Here is a 23,113-nt window from a genome sequence, read left to right as displayed (position 1 = left end):
CAAAGTCACCCTGGAAAGGCAGCTGTACATGATGAACCCCCAGGGGCTGCTCCAGGCTTGAATGACTGCAAGGACATCAGCCAGCCAGACTGTGACTCCCAGTCCTGTCACCAAGGGAGTCATACCCGTGACAGAAGACAGACACATGTGTGCGTGTGTGTGTGTGTGTGTGTGTATTAATGGCACCACACGTGGAAACACAGCATCACAAATTTAAAATAGAGAGAATCTACAGGCTCTGAAAGAGCCCTTCTTTACCCAACACCAAGGCTATAAAATACTCTTCACCCCAATCCTCCCCTCAAGTCCCAAGTCCCGTTCCCCGTCAGCAGGTCTGCAGGGCTGGGCCTCTGGCGTCAGCAAACCTCACCCCAGCACCTGATGAAGCCGTGTTTTGACACCACTGCCTGAAGAATCCTCCTCTATAACCAAGTCCTGGGCTAACAGAAGACACAGTGACAGGTCCTGGCAGGACCGAAAAGAAGCAGGCACAGGCCATGACCATGCACCACACAAGCTGACTGCAAATGGCCAGGACGACCCTGTGGGGAGCAGAGCCACCCAGCCCAGAGCACCCATGCACCCTCCCACCCTCACCCCCCCAGGGGCATCCGGGGTCTCCAGGGAGCCTGGTAGGCCCAGTGCCAGGCCACCAGGCAGCATGGGGCTTCCCCAACCAGAGCCAGGGCCACGTGCAAAGAAAAGGATGTGACGGAGGGGAGGACGCAGGAGGGGCACAGGCCTTCTGCAGGGAGGGGGCCAGGGGGACAGCGCTGACACAGGAGAGGGGAGCAGAGGTCAGTTTGGCGAACAGGAAGATGAATCAGATTTGAAACATCTTTATTTTTAAATGCTGGCCCCAGACATGCTTCAGTGAAGGCCACTTGGCAGTCCATCAGCCCGGTGCCTAAGCCAGACACAAGGGGGCCTCAGACACTTTCTAATCCATGCTGGAAATGACCTCGAGCCTGGCAACCCAGCCCCCCGAATTCAGCGTTCACCCAGGCTGTCCTTGTGGCCACACAGTACCCCAAGGCCAGGCCACACCACGTCCTGCCCTGAACCGAGACTGGAGGGGAAGCTGAGATGTGAGCACCACACACGTGTCACACACCAGGAGGGAGAAAGAGGATGAGCCCAGAGGCCCCATCCTCACTCTGCACCCCTGGTTCATTTCTGAGAATTTGCTCCTTAAGAAGCAGGTTGTATAAACACATCAACACCCAGTTCACTGGAACCGAAAACATATCACACTCACTCTGAGGATCAGCCCTGGAAACCGCCCTTCACAGCTCACAGGTACGAGAAAGCTTGCTGAACCAAAGAAAAGAAGCCTGTGATGAGTGACTGATGTCTTTAAGTTCATGGGGATGACAGAATCCTCTCCTGGGTGACACAGTGATCAGGGCAGCAGTTACAGTGCTTCAGAGATGAGGGTGCCTGACCACCTGGTCACCTAAGGTCAGAGAAACACAGTCCATCTTCAATGAGACTCAACCAATCCACAAATACTCCTCGAGCTTCTATTATAAGGCCAGCGTGTTAGCACCTAAAGCAAAGATCCTGTCTTCCGAGGACAGGAGAAAATAAACTATATCTGGAGAAAATAAATGGTAAGCAATAAGCATTCACTACTGAAGAGGGTGGTGCCATGGAATAATAAAAGAAAAACTGAGAGCAGGTTAAACTGAGAGCAGGTTAAGTCAGGGACTGCGTGTGTGTGAGTTAGTCGCTCAGTCGTGTCCGACTCCTCACAACCCAATGGACTGTAGCCAACCAGGCTCCTCTGTCCATGGGATTCTCCAGGCAAGAATACTGGTGTGGTTAGCTGTTTCCTTCTCCAGGGGATCTTCCTGACTCAGGGATCAAGCCCAGGTCTCCTGCATTGCAGGCAGATTCTTTACCGTCTAAGCCATCAGGGAAGTCCCTAAATAGGGGAGGAAGCTGCAATTTAAATAAAACTGGAGGGAAAACCTCACATTCTAGAAAGGGGCCCTGAACAAAGACTGCGGGGCAGAAGGCACAGGTTTCAAGGGCGACAAGGACCAAGGACCAGGTCCAGGTGGCAGCCTGGGCAAAGTGCATTCAGTATCTTCATCCTGATGGTGACCAACCTTAACACCTGCAAGGAAGGCTGGTTTCCCTGTGAGATAAACTTCAGATGCAGCTTCTGACATTTCTATGCTATTTTACAAGTTTCTACCAAAAATAATGTTGTCTTTTTGCTACGAGCTTATGTTCCTTTTACAGTTTTTTTAATTTTTATTTTATTTTATTTTTTAAGCCCAGTCTCTTTCTCCTAAGCAGGCTCTCAGCGCACTGGAAGCAACTGGTGGAGACAGCCTGCTCCCTTCCGGCCCCAGTGGTGGGGGCACAAAAACCTTCACATAACTTCCCTCTGTGTCGGCAAGCCCAGGAGAACTCCCCAAAAGCTGAAAGCCAGAAAAAGAAATACAAGATTCCTTATCGCCTTTCCAGAAAAACTAAAGCAAAGTGACAGAAAATTCAGTAAGATCTTTCCTTAAACATCAATTACAGGAAAATCTCATTGATGTTGGTAATGCTAATCTTAATTAGAGTAACCTCAAACACTTGCCATTTCTCCCTGGTTAATAATACAATAATAATAATAATTTTTAAGAGGCCAGTTGCCACGTTCCTAGAGTCTCCTTCACAGCATGCAAAGTATTTAGCATACGCTGGGGAAAGTGACAAAGTGAGTGTTCAGTGTCTATGAAGATTGTTGCTGGTGAAAGGTTGTTCCTGAAAGAAAAGATGCTGGGATTCTTGGCCTCTGGAGGAGCAAAATTCAATCCGGGGCCAGAGACGAGGCTTGATTGCTCAGAGCTTTTGTGTAATAAAGTTTTATTAAAGTATCAAGGAGAGAGAAAGCTTCTGATATAGACATCAGAAGGGGGCAGAAAGAGTACCCCCTGCTAGTCTTCAGCGGGATGTTATGTAGTCACTAGCAGTCTGTTAATGAAAGAAAGGAATGTTTTAAAACTCAGAATGGCACCAGGCCCCTCACCCATAAGATGCATTTTGGGATAATCTTGGCACCAAATGGTTCATCCCAGGCCATAAAACGATTGACTTGACTCTTGTAGAAGGGCAGGTTACCACACAAATTGTTTCGTTTACATAGATTAGGGGAACAATGTCTGAGTATAACATACTGGTTTGTCAAGTAGGTTCTGAGCCATTAGGCGGACCCGGAACCGACTTGAAGACAGAGTCTGGGGTAAATGCATAGTCATTAGCATAGCCTAAGACAAACATTTCCATAAGAAAAAGGCACTGGTTATCTCTAGGTTCGAGAATAGTTAACTTCAGGTGAAACCAGGTGTCATTATGGCAACACAGTATTTTAAGAGAAACCTCCTTTTAAATTTGTATAGAGAAGGAAAAAAATATCGCTAGTTTGTTTCCTCCTGCTGCTTAAGAGAGATAAAAATGTCTGACACTTGCAGCCTATTTCCTCCGTCTGGAGACCCCTGGCCTGCCTGCCTGTTACCCTCTCACTGGGTTAATAACTGGTGGCGGTGGGAGCAGGGGAGGCAAGGCCCAGGGAGCAGAGGACACATTTCCAAAGAGGAAGAAATAAGCAGGAACAAGACAAGGACCCATGCAGGCCACTATGAGGCTCACTACAAGACAAATATCCCACAGGATATAAGAATACAATTTAAACTAGCTACCACTTTGGCTTCCCAGGTGGCACAGCGGTAAAAAACCTGCCTGCCAATGCAGGAAGAACAGAGATATGGGTTCAATCCTTGGGTTGGGAAGATCCCCTGGAGGAGGAAATGGCAATCTGCTCCAATATTCTTGCCTGGGAAATCCCATGGACAGGGCAGGCTGGCAGAGCTCCACTTTAAAGACCAAACACTTAAACAGGAAATTGTGTTAAAATTACTCCATATGCTTTAATAAAAGTAATTTTAAGGTTCCTCCTGCTCCCCAAAGCCACCATTTTATTTTTTTTAATATATTTTATTTTTTAACTTTACAATATTGTATTGGTTTTGCCATATATCAACATGAATCCGCCATAGGTATACACGTGTTCCCTTTCCTGAACCCTCCTCCCTCCTCCAAAAAGCAGTTGCAACTTTCAAAATTTCCATCCATCAAAGCACTGTCTGCATGCTCACAACCTACCAATGTCCTCTGGCTGCTGGTCTGAGGCACCTGTAAAAGTAACCAACTTATTCCTCCCTTCACAGCCAAGCCAACAGAAGTTCTTCAGAGCCCAGAACCCAGCCAGGGAAAGTGCCATGTCACCCCATCACCTCTAAGACTGGACAGAGAGACGCATCCTGCTTCATCTCCAAGAATAACCAGTAGTTAACAGGACCACTGCGTGCACACCAGGCCATGATCAGATGTCATAACACGGTGTCAGGACCCCACCCACGGTCCCGTCTTCAGACTTGTCAGAGCCACAGAAATTGCCTGCAGCCTCGGTGCCCCACAAGCCACCTTTCACCAGACCGCAGGAGGCAGGCAGCCCCGGGAAGGACGCCCCTGGGCGGGCACAAGGACCGTGGTCTCCCTGCAGCGGCCGGAGCCTGCTTTCCAACTGGAAACCAACCACGTGGGCAAGCCTGGAGCCAGCCACCCCCGCCTCCAACACAGCCACCCTGCTCCGGCAACACAGGCCTGAGGTTCCACACGGACCCAGGCACCAACGCAGGGCTGGACGTGGTGGTCACGGGGGCAGAACGAACGGTGTGGACCAAGGCAGAGCAGCAGGTGGTGCTTGGGTCTGTGACGGACAAACCAAGACCCCGTCCACCTCCCTGGGGAGGTCTAGTCCCCTTTTCTGCAGAGATGGCGCATTAACCTGAGACCAGAGAGACGTGTGAGGAAGAAGGCGTGCTCACCGGGGGCCAGGTCCATCCACGGGGAAACGTGAAGAAGTGGGGTGCCCTGACAGCCAGTGGGTGACAGGTGGCGGGAAGGTGACCAAGGCCAGGAGCAGACAAGCCAGGTGGGGCAGTGGCGGCCACACCAAGCAGGACCGCCCAGGCCCCACGGGATGACGCAGATGATGCTCACAGTCCAGCTGATACCAGAAAGGGCGAGTGCTGGTGAGCAGGCTCTGTCCTGTGACAGCAGCAACCACGTGTCGGGGGGCAGGTGGGCGAGGGGCTGACATCAGAAACCAGGCCACCCCAACACTGAGCAGCCTGCGAGGAGCCCAGGGCCCCAGCAATCCTGCCCTCTCCCTGCCACCTTATCGTCCTGCTGGCCCCAAGTCCCCAGCCCTGCAGCCTTTCTGTTGGACTATGAAATCTCATTTGACAGAGTATTGATTAAGTTCAGCCCCTCAGTCAATCGATCGGCCTATAGGCAGGCATCGCACACCTGTCCAGCCAAGCACAGGTGCCCAGGAGAAGGAAAGCAACAGGGCGGGGAGACCCTGACCCACAGACCCCACCCCCGCCTACCAGGCACCAGCTACCTGAGCTGGGAGCTACCAGCATCTTTAAGCCCCGGTCCCCTAAACAAAACAGAAACCTAACCCATGCACCATGCTTGCCATGGTACCAGACAGGGAACAGAAAGAACACAGAGAAGGTATTCAGTAAATACAGCTCTATGAATCCTTCAGAAGGAATATAAGACCTGAAGCCAACCCTCTTTCAGAAAATAAGGTTCGGGTAAAACAAATAAAACATTCAGAACAGAGCGAGTCTGTCCCTCCCTGATAAAAATTTTTTCTTAATTTTTATTTATTATGTACTTACTTGTAGTATTTCACTGATTCTAAGACACTCCTCCAATTTTATGATTTTGAAATTCAAAGATTTTCTAACCAATGCATATTTAATGATGATATGTGATAATCTTTACTTTGAATGAAAAGTTGTCATTAAAATTGATCCTTTAGGGACTTCCCTGGTGGTCCAGTGGCTAACACTCCAAGCTCCCAGCGTAGGGGGCCTAGATTCGACCCTCGGTCAGGGAACTAGATCCCACATGCCACAACTGTGGGCCACAGCGAGGCCCGGCACAGCCAGATAAATAAATAACTTTTAAAACTGGGCCTTTATCTCATGGCACTTTAGGCTCACGGAAGTTCAGTGAGTGCAGAATCCCAGGACACGAACACATCGCATCACTGCAAGGCTCTGCAGAGACTGGGACACGTGTGGCCCCCACAACGTGAACACTCACAGCCCCCATCGGTAGGAGTGTTGAGAAAAACACACCTATCGCCTGGTGCGGTCACGGCCTTCCCTGCCTCACAATCCTCATCTGTAAAGGGCAGAACATGAAGGACTCATCTCACAGAGTTGTGGCAAGACTCCTACTTAGAAAAATCCAAGTAAAGGCCTTGGTTTGACAACCAGTGCACAGTGAGTGCACTGGTTTTCTCATCTGTAAAATGGGTATCCTGAAGGGATGGAGGTGGTGTCTCCAGTGGTTGGTGGAAGGTAAGAGAGCCCAAGACAAGCCAACAGAAGGGCTGAATCCTTTCCCCGCTACCTGGCCTCCACCGAGTGCTGAGGGTCAGGTTCCCTGAAGAGATGACACAGGTCCCCACCGGTCCAGTCACACAGAGTGTACCCTCATTACATTCACCAGTCGCCAGCTCCACCTCACAAAAAACATCTCTATTAAACAGTTCAGTTCAGTCGCTCAGTCCTGTCTGACTCTCTGTGACCCCATGGACCGCAGTACGCCAGGCCTCCCTGTTGTCGTTACTAAATCCAGAAATAATCTCCAAAGATTTACAAAAACCACTTTAGATGAGGGTCCTATCTACTGGAAGAGTCTCATAAAAACAAGTGAGGTCTCAAGTCATCCTTGCATCCATCTCTCCCACCATGGCAAGTGGAAGGAAGTGTCCACAAATTTCTTAAAGAAAATATAGCCCAATGAAACGCTCTTTGCCAATACACGTGCGTAAGATAAAAAACAGAGAAGCCACAGGATGACTCTGGTTAAAAAAAACAGTGACACTTACCAACTTTGAGAACAGAATTAATTTCAGAGAATGACCTTAAATCCAGACCATAAGAGATGAGACTGTCCAGCTTCTCCAGAGAGAGGCAGGAACCGGAAGTAAACAACTGAAGACTCTAAGCTGTGTGACTGGCAAGCGAGGGCTCACAGCCAGGCTGCGTGGTGTTCCTGCTGCCCCCACGGTGAAGGGGGTCACAGGCGGGCATAAGGGGGCCCACTCTGCTCTCCATCTGCCCAGAACTCATATCACTAATCAAAGTCCTAAAATAGGAGTTGCTTCGGAGGGCCAGGCTCTGCTCAGCTCTGCTGGTGAGGCCCCAAAGCAGCCAGAGACAAGATACAAGTAAATCAGTGTAGCCGTTTTCCAATAAAACTTTATTTACAAAAGCAGGCAGGGGCTAGATACGACCCACAGGCTGTGGTCTGCCAACCTCTGCCCTGCAAAGGGAGGCTCCTTGTCAGAAGGCTCAGGAATGTACAACTGAAATGGGGCCAAGGAAGCAATCTGCAGAGACATGGGGCTGGGACAGAATTTATGAAATTACCCTACAGAGAAGCGGGGGAAGAGAAGCCATCACAGAAGGCTGTTTTTCTACTCTCTACTGACCAACAGGGGCTTCCCTGGTGGCTCAGTGGTAAAGAATCCGCCTGCTAATACAGGAGACACAGCTTCGATCCCTGGGTTGGAAAGATCCCCTGGTGGAGGAAATGGCAACCCTCTCTAGTATTCTTGCCTGGAGAATCCCATGGACAGAGGGACCTTGTGGGCTACAACCCACAGGATCACAAAGAGTCGGATGTGACTTAGCGATTAAACAACAACTAGCAAAGAGTCTCTGGAGATCAAGATCACAAAGACAGCTTCTACAACATTTTACTTCCAATACAGGTGGATGTGTTTTCAAAAATCAGGGAAAAAGTTATAAAAGTAGAAATAAATATTTGGGTTAAATACCTGGAGATGTGCCAATAATCTTAACAACTTATCTCAAATTTACATTTAAGAATCTTGTTTCTACATAACAGCTCAACATTCTATTCATTCTATTTTCTAGCAGTTTTGTGTGTGTATGTGTTTTGAAGCACAGCAAATGTCTTACGTATAATAAATAAAATACATCTCATAATAGGTGCATAATTCCTTTATCAATAACCCTGAGGGTACAGCTGGAAATTAAGAATGGTCTGGACTTGAGAAAGATGACACAGGGTCCAGGGTGGCCCTGTCACCAAGCCCCTTCACGTGCCTAAGGGACCCAGTCCTGATTGATCGGGCTGGATTCTCTGAGACATGAGAAACAAAGAAACTTCTTGGTTCAGAGGTTTGGGGATTTTAGAACCGCAGAGAGTGGGCTGTGGGCCTCTATCTAAAAAGCCTCAAAGACCTCTCAGGCTTCCCTGTGGCTCAGTCAGTAAAGAATCCACCTGCGATGGAGGAGATGTGGGTTTGATCCCTGAGTTGGGAAGATCCCCTGGAGAAGGAAATGACAACCCGCTCCAGTATTCTTTCCTGGAGAATCCCATGGACAGAGGAGCCTGCAGGGTTACAATCCATGGGGTCGCAAAGAGTTGGACACGACTTAGCAACTAAATCACCAACACCAAAGACCTCTCGTTCCTAAGGGACAGATATCCATTCCCGTCCCTGGCTCTCCAGGCCAGGTGTGCTGGTCCCTGGTCCCGAAGAGGCTCTGGCACTGCCAGGCCAGAGCACCACCCCAGCTCCAGGCACACCCTGGCAGGGGGCCTCCCTGACCTCCCAGCATCTCTCCCCCACTGTCCTGTTTTACTTGCTTAAGAATCACCATCATTACTCACAAGCATCTCATACACCAGTTTCCCCAGGACTGTCTCCCTCACCAGGAGTCAGCAGGGCCCAGGAATGAACCTGCTGGAGGGGAGCTGGCACCCAGCACTGACATGGCACCCAGCTGGCGCTCACTCAACACCAAGGAATTCTGGTAACAACCCTGGGTGGGCACCTAAGACGGGGCTGGCCCCTTACTGAGCACTTCCCACACCGTTCCTCCAGTCCCACAGCACCCTGACGTCACTCACCCATTTTCACCAGCAGGGCCCCTGAAGCATCCCATCATTCCCCCAAGGCCATAGAACTATAACAGTACAGTTCAAAGGAAGAACCAAAGCCTTGCGGAGTGAAGCCATTCATCTCCCCTCCACCAGGTCCCCCCGCCAACCCCCACCAACCTGCCGCCAACGTCTCTGAAGCAGGAAGCAGGGTGATTAAATACACAAAATCCTTCTGGTGCTTCTGCGTCCAGAAAACACTGCCCAGCGGCTCACTGACGGAACCTGCACCTAATCCAAAAGCCACAGCGATGGCTGAGCAGCTAGAATGAGAACATGATTTGTTTGCTGAAGATCGTACAAAGAAATTCCTCTCTATAAAAACTTGGAGATTTATCTCTTTGCTGTAACGACATATTACTCAAGACTGAATGCACTGTAAATCATCCCATGTTCTGAGAAATTCTGGAACTGTCAGCTGATTTTCCAGGAACACAGGATAAGAGCTGCCAAGTTGGCCTGCTGGACTCACAGGAGCGCGACAGCGCCTGTGGAAGCCACTCAACAGCGTGACTGAGCACTTCTCCCCGGGGCAACAGGGTCTGCTGGCAGGCCCACGGTGCGGCCGCCTCCTTCTGGCTCCTGCAGAGAGCCGCGGGCAACCGGGACGCCAACTACAAACACCTCACAAGTCTGAGAAGCTGGGCACCGGCTGCAACTGGCAATCCTGCCGTCTCTGCCTGGACCAAAGGAAGTCTGAGATGCCAGGGCGATGAGCTAAGCGGGCCTCAGGCGGCTCCTTCCCTGCGCCTTGTTGAGCCCTCATGGTCTGCTCGGTGACCAGTGGAGAGAACACTCAGCTAACTTACAGGCCTATTTCCTGGGGGAAGGCTGCCCCTGAGGATCCCTGATCCGGTTTTCCTGGGAGCACTGGTGCCAAGTGTAAGGCAGAAGGCTGGGGGACAACCGGCCAAAGCTAAGTGGCCAAGTGAGGGCTGCAACCATGACCCACGGAGGCAGCTCGGAGTGTCAATCAACAGGGTGAGGCAACCCGGCCTTTTTAAGACCAAGAAAACAGTCCCACAGGAGGCAGAGGACAGGGCCTGGAAAAGCTCACCCACTGAACACGCCCGGGGTCACCAGCAAGCTTCATGGCTCTACCGAGGCTTGAGCCCTCTTTTCTCACTTGAAACTGATGGTGGCTTTGTCTCAAATTCAGTGATCACAGTGGATCCTACTCCCAGTCTGTTCCTAGTCTCCAGTCTTTCTTCCAAAATCTGTTTCTCTATGACACACACACACACACACAAATCAGGAGGACACCCCTCTGCAGCTATGATGCTATACGCAAATAATCATCACCACAACTAAACAGGATGTCACAGACCAAGAGAGAGAGACCAGCTCAGAGAAGTGCAAACATCGGATCAAGGGACTTCAAAACTTAAGACCCTGCTGGTAAATGGAGGCCAAGAGATGATTCAAGCGCTTTATGTGCTGCAAGACTCATAAGGAGAAATGCAAATTCTCTTATCCAGTCTAAAGATCTAAGGATCCAAAGTGCCCATCTACACCATAAAGCAAAGGTTCCAGCGGAAGCCTGCCTCAGGAGATACATACAGGAAACTGACTGGTGAAACTTGTCCAGGGGATACATACAGGAAACTGACTGGTGAAACTCGTCCAGCAGCCCCTGCAGAGGGGCTGGGGGGACACCCGCTGCCCCAAACAGGCTGCCTGATGCTCTCAGGGTGATAAGGGCCCCACCTGTGACAGGCAGGTCACTGCCAGGCCAAGAAGCTCCTCTGACCCACTTCCCACCCCGTAAGCTCCTGTCTCTCCTTCAGCAGCCCAATGCCTGCCACCATTCCCACTCGCCATCTGGAGTTTTAGGGCCCAGCAAGGAACAACACAGGGCCTGATTCACTGCAGGCAAGTGTGCACCTCAATGACAACCCTGCAGAAAAGGATGCTGTGGCCACAGAGATGAACTCTCCCAGAGCAAGGAAGCAAGGCCGTGCAGACGCGCAGGACGTGTTCACGGCCCCGCCCAGCACCTCCTCTCTCATCGGCTCGGGATGGCGGGCAGGTTATGAGCTCCGCCCGCGCCCTGGCCCTTACCAGCGCCCCCCATCAGGGCCCGCCGTCCGCGCCCCCCTACCTGGTGGTACGGATGGTGCAGGAAGGAATCTGGGCCGCCTGCTAAAGCCATCGGTTCCTCCCCGCGGTCTTCAAACCACATGGACTGCACAGGACCTGGAACAGAGACAGCCTGTGAGAAACCCAGACAGAGGGAAGGCCCACTGCTCTCTAGGGGCTCAGGGGCAGGGGGCTGACCCTGGACACCACTTGCATTCTGGGTGAGTCAGGGGACTGGCACCAACTCCACAACCTTGACCTGTGGTCACAGGGCCTGTCGGGCAGAGGTGCTCAGAGGGGTGAGCCACACAGAGAACTGAAAGCCGGACCGCTCAGCAGTCCCCATGAGTCACCTGACTCTTCTTCTGAGGACAGTTATACAACACTCTGAAGACTTTCTCATACTGTGGGCAACACAGGCTTAGCCTGCGGGGAGGTGGGGCGGGTGGTGCTGGGGCCCTCTGAGCACCACCCATGTAAATGCTGCCTTGACCAGCCACAGCCTAGAACCCTAACCCTAACCCTAGGAGGTACCCTCTCAGCAGACATCAAACCACCATACACAGATCCAACACACTCCCTGCAGGGACCGCCTTGGAGAACAGCCCTCACAGCCACAGCCTCTGGAACAGATGTGAGATGTGCCACCTCCTAGGAGTGCCAGAGTGACTTCAGCTCCGTGAAAGTGCACACTCAACTCCAACAAGGAGCCCCAGACAGGCAGGGAAGTAAGATCCCATCTTTCTCTTTAATCTCCTGTGGCACAAGCCATACATTTGATTCATACAGGATGGTCCATGAGAGTTCCAGAACTGACCCCGACAAAACCCACCCCCCCAGCAACGCAGAGGACTGTCAGGGGTTGGGGGGCAGGAGGGAGGAGGGCACAGCAGCTTGGTCTGCACTGGGGACCCACCACCCAACACTCGCAGACCAGAGACCATCTATAACACAACCTCTGCAGCACACATCTTATCTTCCACATCTCAGCAGAAATCAGAGTTTCATTTCCATGAAGACAGAAGACTGTTACAAATCACACTCTGGACTAGAGCAGGAGGAGAGAGGAACCAGTATTAGAGTCAGAAAGATCCCTCACACCAATCTTCTCAGAAATCATCAGAAGTAAGAATATTTTCAGGAACAGTGGCAACAGCCATCAACATTCTCTGTTGTGACCCACTTCAGAGACACTCAGACCCTCCTCAGCTCCCCCAGCAGCCCAAGGACCCTGAGCAATTCATAACTCCTGACCACATGAGGCTCTCTCTTGCCTCTGCATCCATAGTGTTGTTCTGAGCTCTGTCAGCTGCTATAAGTGTTACGGCCCTATAGGACTGAGCTGAGGGGTCACCTCCTCCAGGAAGTCCCCTTGGACTGTCCCTGACCAATCACCACCGCCCACGATGGTTCAGTCAGCATCCACTCTGGGCTCCTGGGCCACATGCTGGGCTCACAGCCCTCTTTCCATCTGCCATGCAGAGCTGTTAATGCCCCTGCTTGGTCTCACTCCCCACAAAGGAACCATAACCATGTGCTTACTAGTGACAGAGGCTTGCTCTGTGCAAACTCTCAGGAAGCACCAACAGAGAGACACTGGCTGTGCAGGACTTGAGTCCCTGACAGGCTTTCTGCAGCCACATTCACAGAGACAGGATGCCCAAAGGGGTTCTTGGGTCATCGGCATCATCCCATCAGATGAGGGAAAGCCAGACAGTTCCAACACCCACCCACCTTGTCCTGGGCCACCTGGAGAGACCCTTCTGCCCCACAGGTTCCCCGAGGGCACAGGTGGGTGTCCAGCATCCCCTTCAAGTAGATGGCTCAACTTCGGTTGCGTTTCAGTGAACGGCAGCCAGAGCCTCAGTGATGGGCAAACCAGGACCCAGAGCTGAGAAACCATTTTCTGATCTAATCCTCTGGGGCCTGGAAGGACTTATTTCCCTGACGTGGCTTTACTTTGAGAGAAATAAGAAAAATTTACAAAGTGGCTCACTTATCTTAATGAAAAGTTAGAAAATCAGGGAAAAAAAGGGGACTGGAAGAAATACTGCAGGCAAAGATCTACCCAAGACAGACAGACAGATGCTGGGAGTCTTCAAAGATCTCCCTAAGACAGACAGAAAGATGCTGGGAGCCTTCACATCAGAACTGACATGTAGCAAACAAAACCCATGGAAAAGAAATTACAGAAGCCCCGTAAACAGCCCACAGAGAGGGTGAGCCAAGCGCAGGGGCGCAAAGTGACAGGAAGGTTAGGACAGAACGTGGGACACAGCGGACAGACTGGCAAAGACCAGAAACCCCAGAAAGTGTCCCAGGACAGAGCTCGTCATGGTTCAGAGTTCTCCTTCAACTCACAGGCTCAATTTTCTAGAATCCAGAATTAAAAGACTCACAGAAGGTTCTCAGAGGAAAACTGAACGATTTAGGTAGGGCATAAAATTAGGGATATTAATTTACTGCTGTTTAGTCGCTCAGTCACATCCGACTCTTTGCAACCCCATGGACTGCAGCCTGCCAGGCTCCCCTGTTCATGGAATTCTCCAGGTGCCACCACTGAGATGGGTAGCCCATCCCTTCCACTCGACTCAGGGATCGAACCCACATCACCTGCATTGCAGTTGGACTCTTTACCACTGAGCCACCAGGGAAGCCCTAGGGATATTAATGCCACCAGTCAAAAGAGCAAAATTATCAAGGTAAGATCCAGTTATGGGCCGAACTGTGTCCCCTGCCCTAAACTCATCTGTTGACGCCCTTAACATCCAGGATCCTCAGAATGTTGCTGTATTTGGAGGAAAGGTCTTTAAAAAGGTAACTAAGGTAAAATGAGGCATTACTGTGGACCCGAACTCAACAAAGGAGATGAGGACACAGACGCACGTGGACGGAGGACCATGTGAGGACCCAGAGAAGACGGCCATACACACGCCAGGAGAGAGGCCTCGGGGGAAGCGGCCCTGCCCACACCTTGACCTCAGGCTCCCCACCTCCAGCTATGAGAAAACAAACTCCTGTTGTTTAAGCCACCGAGTCTCTGGTTCTTTGTTACGGTAGTTCTAGAAAATGATTACAGACCGAAAATTCTTAAAACACCACCAAACTGTCACCATAGCTAAGAGGAACAGAAGCACCCTAAGCCTGTAACATTTACCACCAGTCATTTATGTTTTCCACAAGGTCTCTGGGATTCTTTAAAAATCAGCACAGAAACGCAGGAATGGCCCACGAGAGGCTGCTGGGCTGGAGAGACTTGGTGATGACAAGATGGCAGGGGTGGGGGCGGGGGGAGGAGTTCGTCCCCAGAGCAAGACGGGTGAGGCCTCCGCAGGAGACGGCAGCCCACAGGCCTCCAGGCTCCCCCAGCTCCAGGAGCCAATCTGCCCCGTGGCAGTCAGTCTCACGTGCCCTTCTGTCCAGGCTCTACCACCCAGCCCTTTGATCAGACTCCAAAGTAGCTTTGTTCCAAAGGCATTCTGGAGACATGGTAACATCTGCAGTCACTTGGCCCTAATTCCCGAACACAGCGGGGTGGCCCCTCATCCCATGTGCTGGAGGCCTTGAGGGCAAAGACTGTAAAGGAGCAAAGACTCCAGGTTTCCTGGAGAAGAAAGAATCTGGCCTCAAGGCTGCAGCGAACTCCTGCCCCACAGATCAGACATGCCAGACTATCAGTGGAGCCAGTTCCTTCAATCTCCTTAGACACACATGCATGGTCAGTTTCACTGAACAGCCATGACCTCTTCACCCCAAGCACTTGCGGCATGATCCCAGGACCGTACCATGATGCCTCTTCGGGCCTCCCCACCACAAACACACGGCCACACGGGTCTGACGGCTCCATCGGCCACCACTCAGCCCGCCTGCACGGCCTGCCCACCTCCCGGCCGCTTCCCCAGCACTCCTGCCGTCTTCCACCCTGACTGCAGCCTCACTCTCCTGGGCTCAGTTTCTCTCCCTGCACCCCCTCCCAGTGGCCTAGGGGAGGGGTCAGTGCCCTCTTGGCCCCTTGAGGACCCTCTCGGCACCTCTCCACCATCAGGCTGTCCGTGGCCCCTGCCTTCTCGTGCCGGCACTGCCCACTCTGTCCCCAGCTCACTTGGTATGTCTTGCCTGCCTTGCTGTGCAGGCCTTCAGGAACTCCCGGATGTTTTCAGCAAACAGAAACACATGACTTTCCCCTTGAGTTTCAAATTTAGTGGGTGTTAAGAATTCTGAAAATTTTAAATATGTCAGTTTTATTACCTAAATGTCACCTTTGAAAGACTCTGTTTGCCAGATGGAATTGCTTCTCAGCCAGAAAAATATATATTCCATAAGCTCTGTCGAGTAGGTTCTTAGTGAAAAGAAAACCACAGTTAGACACAGCAAAAGGTTTGGATTAACTGGCCTCTGATAAGATGTATCAAACCCAAAGCTAACATCAAATTCAGTGATGAAAGACGGAAAGCTTTTCCCTCTAAGATCACAAACGAGGTACCTATGATCCTTTCATCACTTCTACTGAGCGAACGATAGGAAATTCTAGCCAGAGCCATCAAGTGAAAAAGGAAAACAGGAAAAGAAGAACTAAAGTTATCTCTGTTCACAGAGGACATGATCTTATCTGCAGAAAATCCTAACAGTTACAAACACTTACAAACACACACCACCCTCCCAGAGCTAATGAATAAATTCATCAAGGTTATAGGATACAAAAATCAACATGCAAAAATCACATGTGTTTCTAAACACCAACAATGAAAAGGAGATCAAGAAAACAACTCCATTCAAAATAGCAACAATAATAATTAAGAATAAATTTAACCTAGGAGGCAAAAGACTTGTGCACCAATTATCAACAATTACCAAATGTTGCTATAAGAATATAAAGATGCTGTAAGGAAAACATTATGTATTCATAAGTTGAAACATTTAATATTGCTAAGATGAAAAAAACTATCCAAAGCAATTTACAGATTGAATGCAATCATTACCAAAATCTCACTGGCAGTTTTGCAGGGATCAATATATCTTTCTACAATTCCTAAGGATTCTCATGGGACCCCAAGTAACCAAAAATATCTTGGAAAAGAAGAACACAGTTGGAGGATTCACATTGCCTAATTTCAGAACTCACTACAAAACTGTGGTGCTTAAGACAGTGTAATTACCAGTGTAAGGTCAGACATGGACTAATAGGACAGAACAGACAGACCAGAAATAAACACTCACACAAATGCTGGATTGATTTTCAATAAAGGTCCCAAAACTATTTAATGGGGAACAGGACAGTCTTTTCGAAAATTGGTTCTGGGAAACTAGATATCCGCATGCAAAAGAATCAAGTTGGATGTTTACCTTACCATACAAACAAAAACTAATTAAAAAATGGATCAAGGACTTAAAGCTATAAAACTCTTGGAAAGAAACATAAGGAAAATTTTTTATGATATTGGATGTGACAATGATTTCCAGGATATGACTCCAAAAGTGAAGTCACTCAGTTGTGTCCGACTCTTTGTGACCCCATGGACTGTAGCCTACCAGGCGCCTCTGTCCATGAGATTTTCCAGGCAAGGGTACTGGAGGGGGTTGTCATTTCCTTCTCCAGGGGATCTTCCCAACCAAGGGATCGAACCCAGGCCTCCCGCATTGGAGGCAGACGCTTTACCGTCTGATGACTCCAAAGGCATTTGCAAAAAACGAAAATCACAGAAACTGGGCTTCATCAGAATTAAAAACTTTTGTGCAAAGGACATTCTCAAGAGAGTGAAAAGACCCAAGAAAGGGAAAAAAAATAGTTACAAATGATATATTTGATAAGGGCTTAATATCCAAAATAATACAACCACAATAAAAAAAGGGCCAAGGACTTGACGCTTCTCCAAAGAAGATACACAAATGATCAGTAAGCATGAAAAGATGCTCAACATCATTAGTCATTAGGGAAAGGCAAATCAAACCACAATAAGACACCATAAAAATAATAAACATGGCGAGGATATGGAGAAATTGGAACCCTTCTGCATTGCCAGTAAAAATGTAGAATGGTACAGCCTCCATAATAAATGGTATGTATATTCCTCAAAGAATTAAACATAGAATTAGCATAAGTTCAAGCAATTCTATCTCTGGGTATACACCCAAAAGAATCAGAAGTACCTGTATATCCATGTTCAAAGCAGCACTATTTACAGTAGCCAAAAGACGGGACTAAACCAAATATCCACTGACAGATGAATGGCTAAGCAAAATTACTGTAAACAAACAATGAGCTATTATTCAGCCTTGAAAAAGAATGGTATTTTGATACATGCTACAACATGGATGAAACTTAAAGACCCTATGGTAAGGGAAATAAGCCAATCACAAAGTACAAATACTGTATGATCTTACTATATATGAGTTAATACTTAAAGACAAAACATAGAAGTGATCAGGGTCTAGATAGGAGGAGGGTTTGTTTAAAGGGCACAGAATTTCCATTTGGGATAATGAAATGGTGCTGGAAACAGCAGTGATGTTTACACAACATTATGAATGCACTTAATTCCACTGAGTTGCACACTTAAAAACAGCTGAAATGGCAAATTTTGTTTTTCATATTTTATCCCCATGTTGCAAAAAATTACTGAAAAGGTTATTCAGTGAGCGTCCTTTAATAAAATTAACAACTTTCACTAATTTTTTTTTTTTTATATAACCAATAGCGTTGGCAGAATTTCTTAGGATGCTAGAGCTTGGGGCTGTATAAAGTAGTGATTCTAAATACTTCTTTCTTTAGTCAAATTTGTACATTTCCATGTGTCTTGACCAACAATACAATCTCTCAGTTCTGCGATTCTGTGTAACCCAGCTGTCTGGGAGGGGAAATGGAATCCATCCAGCCAGGTCCTACATAAAAATCATCTTACCATCCATACCTGACAAAGACTAAAAGTTCTAATATTATCCTACTCTCATGGAGACTGAAAAACTTGTACCATCTCTGGACAGGCAACCTCAATCTTCTTCTTCATTTCTTGTAAAGTATAGTTGATTTTCCACATTGTGTTGATTTCTGCCATACAGAAAAGTGATCCCATTATACATAGTGATATGTATTCTTTTTCATATTCTTTTCCATTATGGTTATCACAGGATATTGAATACAGTTCCCTGTGCTATACAGTAAGACGCTGTTTATCCATCCTGTATGTAACAGTCTGCTTCTGCTAACCCCAAACTTCCAACCCACCCCGCCCGACTTGTTCTCCATGTCTGGGCGTTTGAGAAAGCGTTTCTTCTAAATGTCGTACAGCAGCACAGAAGTTCTGATAGACTGTGCTACATTAAAGCATTTAAATGTTAAATCATCGGTGGAGTTAACAAGAACAGTGTGCTTATACAGATAAACAGGAACAGCTTCCAAAGCAGGTTGATATTGCAACTGTGTATCTATGATGATAAAAGGCATCTCATGAACAGGTGTAGAATGACTAAGAAACTGTACCAAACTATTGTCTCACTCTTTCGATTCAAGGGGTTCATTGGCAAGTTTTGCTCACTGTCACAGTTCCACACAACCCTTTAATTCTGAAAGTTAAGTCCTCTTTTGCACGAATTCCAATGTAAATAATGTATGCCACATTTTGACTGAGTTTTGAACTTGTGATAAAAATTCAGATACTCTTCTTCATAAAACTTGCACTTCTTCCCTTATTGGACTGTAGTTCAGAAAAACAGTTCAGGCAAAGTCAAAAGTTTGCTGATTCCAGAGTCAACATTTTTCTTAATACTGTAAATATTTACACTTCTGGATGGACCCAGCAGCTGAACTTGAACATGGCTTTGTTCTTTGCATTTCATGTTTATTTTTTTTCCACTTTAGGGCAATGTGTACTAAATTAAAATGATACAATGGTCATAAACTTGAAAAATGCTGCACTCAATAACACGTTTTCTGAAAAGTACATGGGGTATTCCCACCAGAAACTCTGGAGACGCCAGCAGATGTGGATGAAGTGATTATTTATGCTTTTCAGGTCACAACCAGCTACACGTGATGCTCGTGGTAGATGTAAGGTGTTCTGATCCACCCTGCCGTGAGGGTGACGTTGACACGAGAAGGTCAACCATGGGAGGCGCTGGATGGTTCCCGCAGCCCCCAGACACCCTAGCTCAGCTGGCGTGGAGCCTCCACGCAGTCCACCCCGATTCTTCGCCTTCTGCTCTATTTTCCTCATTAAACATGCTTTTCATCTTGACTTGACTTCCAGGCACAGCGATGGGTTGCAACCCAGAATGTGAAAACGGGTCAGGTCGGGGCCTGTGGCCAACGCCCACCTGCAGCGTCCATGGGCTGTCCTCCTGCAGCTTGGAGGCAGCTGCCCTCCGACTGCTCCATTCCCCCACCCCAGTACCTCTCCTTCTGGGCATCAGCTCCTACCTCCATCTCCAACCCACTCCTACAAAAAGACCATGACATCTAAGGCAACCGGCCACTCCCAGGACCCCTGAATCCCGACTGTGTAAATGGTCCCTTTCTCTGTTTAGGTAGCCACACATTCAAGATGTGCATTTAGTACTGTGGGGAAAGTCTGCTACGTGTCCACAGGAAACGTTCATAATCTCCAGAGCATCTGATTCATACATTCTCTTCTCTCTCCCCAAGCACCACCCCTCTTGCAGGACCCTCAGAACAGTCAGCGTGCCTGCCTCTGCCGACCCCTCAGCACACGGTCCAAGTTTACTGGCCTGTCACCTTTGGCCACAGTGACAGCCAGCACTGGACATTCACCCAGAATTCCTTGTGGGGTGTTTTAAACCCCTCCTCATTCAAGAATTCAGCCTTGAATTCTGCCACACCCGGACAGCACACGGTAGGGCTTCAGGAAGGATTTGTCAACTATTAGTTGGCTCAGTGAAAAAAAGTGAAAGTGAAAGTCACTCAGGCGTGTCCAACTCTGCGACCCCATGGAGTATACAGTCCATGGCATTCTCCAGGCCAGAATACTGGAGTGGGTAGCTGCTCCCTTCTCCAGGGGATCTTCCCAACCCAGGGATCGAACCCAGGTCTCCTGCACTGCAGGTGGATTCTTGCTATTAGAAGGTTAAACAGCATCATGATATGATATATATGATAGCATAAAACTAAATAGTATAATTGTAGTCATCATTCCATAGTAAGTCAAGTAATTACACAGTACAACAAACTTAGATGGTTTTATATGTCAATTATATCTCAATAAAACTGGAAAAATTAATTTAAAAATTTTTTAAAAATTGAAAAGAGAAGCTTCAAATCCTAAAATAAATCACTGCAGGATTTGTTAAAAAGAAATCTGTACCTCACATAAAAGCCTGCTCCTTACTGGGAAAACAATGTAACTGAGTGATGCTCATGATATATTAAGATAATCACTTGCAGAACTGAAAGGAGAATATTTGCATTTTACATCATAATAAGAGGATAAAAGGAAACTAATAATACTTGAAACATCAAAGGGAATTAGAAAATGGGCAGATGAAGAAGCATTCAAACTAGAAACAACTGTTCAGAAGACGGAGGACATGGAGCAATAAATGTCAACTGTCCAATTCCCTTCTTTTCAAACAAAAATATTCCGATGTTAAAAAAAAGAAAAAATACCCAGGGCAAATTGAAATTGAAAATTTGCTTTAAAAAGAGAGCTAGGAAAGGGAGACACAGAGACAGAGCAGGCAAATACACAAGAACAAAACACACACTCAAAAACCGCAACAACGGTGACGGCAGTGAGAGAAAAGTATGATTAAAGCAAAGAAACACCAGTCCCCATAGACTGCAGTAGAGTGAGCAACAGACAAAAGCAGTGTTAGGTCTCTACTCTCCAAGTAACAAATCCACACAAAAGTGAATCTTAAATTATAAAAATGGATGTTATGCTTCAGGAAAAAGTTTACGTTAAAAGCCAACCAACCAACCAAAACTCTGACACCTACAAGAAGAAATGGACAAAAAGTGTGTGCGCTTGGACACTTGTGCTCATCACTTCAGGCGAAAGAAGGAATCAAACTGGGATAAAAAGAATACACAACACTGCACCATGAAAGAGACTTCATGAATATGTATGAAAAGTGGGTATCTGCAAATATTTACAAATACCCGTGAAGTTTTAAAAATACTGCCACAAAAACATCAGTGCATTTTGCTAACACATCCAGGTCTCTGAGCTAAGGGACACCTGTGCTGAACTCCTTCCACCCAGCCACATAAAGGCACAGACCTGACTTCTCTTGTCCCAGGGCGGACACAGGGAAAGCCAACCACCAGCCAACCCGCCCTGAGCCAGAGCCAAACACAACACAAGGAGAAACTTTAAAGTACATGTAAAAAGCAACAACTCAGCCACCCGAAAATTAAAAACAATCCCTGGCCTCAATAGCTGGTCGAGGAGGAAATTAATATAAGAACAGTCTCCGGACAATTAGGTCAATGAATACCATCCCTCATGGAGAGAGGTAACACGAAGCAGGAGAAACAACAGGAGGACAAAGGCCACGATTCTTGCACCATGCACAAAAGGAAAAAGGCATTAAATGAAAAATGTGAATCCAGTCTTGAAGCAGAAGGCAGGAAATTTGGTCAAAAAAAAAAAAAAAAAGGAGAAACCGAAACATGATGAAATTTATGAAAATCCAAGAATTTATTATCCAAGAAAGATAATAAAAGACAAATCTTTTAAGAATTTTAAAACCCACCTAAAATTAAAATAAAATTTTTATTTTATTTTTAAACTTTATAATATTGTATTAGTTTTGCCAAACATCAAAATGAATCCGCCACAGGTAAAATTCAAAATTAAAATAAAATTTTAAAATTCAAAATTAAAATTTTTAAATTCAAAATTAAAATAAAATTTTAATTGAAAAAAAAGGACTGTGGTGATTTCTTTTAATCATACAGTAATTCTATGGACATCAGTAAAGATATCTGGTGGCACAATGGTACCGAATCCACCTGCCAATGCAGGAGACATAAGAGACACAGGTTCAATCTCTGGGTTGGGAAGATCTCCTGGAGAAAGAAATGGCAACCCACTCCAGTACTCTTGCCTGGAGAATCCCATGAACAGCAGAGCCTGGTGGGCTACAGTCCCTGGGGTCGCACAGAGTCGAACATGACTGAGCGTGTACACATGCATGCAAAGAAAGAAATCTGGTAATGTCCATGGCACTATAACTTTAATTTAAAGTACATACCAAAATCAGAATAAACTAAAAAAGAAACCTTAAGATAGAGGGTCCCTCGAGTCAAGGCTATAATGGTCATGTATGGATGTGAGAGTTGGACTATAAAGAAAGCTGAGCACCGAAGAATTCATGCTTTTGAACCGTGGTGTTGGAGAAGACTCTTGAGAGTCCCCTGGACTGCAAGGAGATCCAACCAGTCCATCCTAAAGGAGATCAGTCCTGGGTGTTCATTGGAAAGACTAATGTTGAAGCCGAAACTCAAATACTTTGGCCACCTGATATGAAGAACTGACTCATTGGAAAAGACCCTGATGCTGGGAAAGATTGAGGGCAGGAGGAGAAGGGGACGACAGAGGATGAGATGGCTGGATGGCATCACCGACTCTATGGACATGGGTTTGGATGGACTCTGGGAGTTGGTGATGGACAGGGAGGCCTGGCGGCTGCAATTCATGGGGTCGCAAAGAGTTGGACACGACTGAACTGAACTGAACTGAAGATAGAAAACATCATAGATGCAATTACATAAAACCCACCCTCCTTCCACATGTGTTTTTCCAATATAAACAGTGCCATGAACGTGTTTAGACCAGGCCCTGGGCTAAGCATGTCTATGAATGCGTGTGTGTATGATTACCATTGTTTACATGAGGAAATGAAGCAAGATGGTCAGGGTCCCAGAGCGAGTGATGGGAAGACCTGAAGGTAGTAAGACACTCTGGTCCAGAAGCCCACTTTCTTAACTAGAACCCTATAGTCCTGTGGTTTTCAA

General features: G+C 47.6%; 1 protein-coding gene across 9 annotated transcripts in view; it reads right to left on the bottom strand.

The window, feature by feature from the left end:
• GRB10 (growth factor receptor bound protein 10) overlaps positions 1–23,113 on the bottom strand; it is a 221,338-nt gene that overhangs the window by 130,053 nt on the left and 68,172 nt on the right. For 7 of the 9 annotated variants that reach the window (XM_024990511.2, XM_059885419.1, XM_059885420.1 and 4 more), the window contains one exon: positions 11,165–11,259. The exons of 1 other annotated variant lie outside the window; for it this stretch is intronic. In XM_024990511.2, coding sequence (XP_024846279.1) covers positions 11,165–11,245 — 81 coding nt within the window. In that variant the 5' untranslated portion in view covers positions 11,246–11,259. Of the gene's footprint in view, positions 1–9,183; positions 9,402–11,164; positions 11,260–23,113 lie in introns of those variants that run through there. One more of the 9 variants, NM_001192586.1, reaches the window with a different exon arrangement.

This window comes from Bos taurus, chromosome 4 (assembly GCF_002263795.3).
Source record: "Bos taurus isolate L1 Dominette 01449 registration number 42190680 breed Hereford chromosome 4, ARS-UCD2.0, whole genome shotgun sequence".
Classification (NCBI taxonomy): Eukaryota; Metazoa; Chordata; class Mammalia; order Artiodactyla; family Bovidae; genus Bos; species Bos taurus.
The sequence above is the reverse complement of the archived record's forward strand: the minus strand, read 5'-3'. Positions and strand labels throughout refer to the sequence as shown.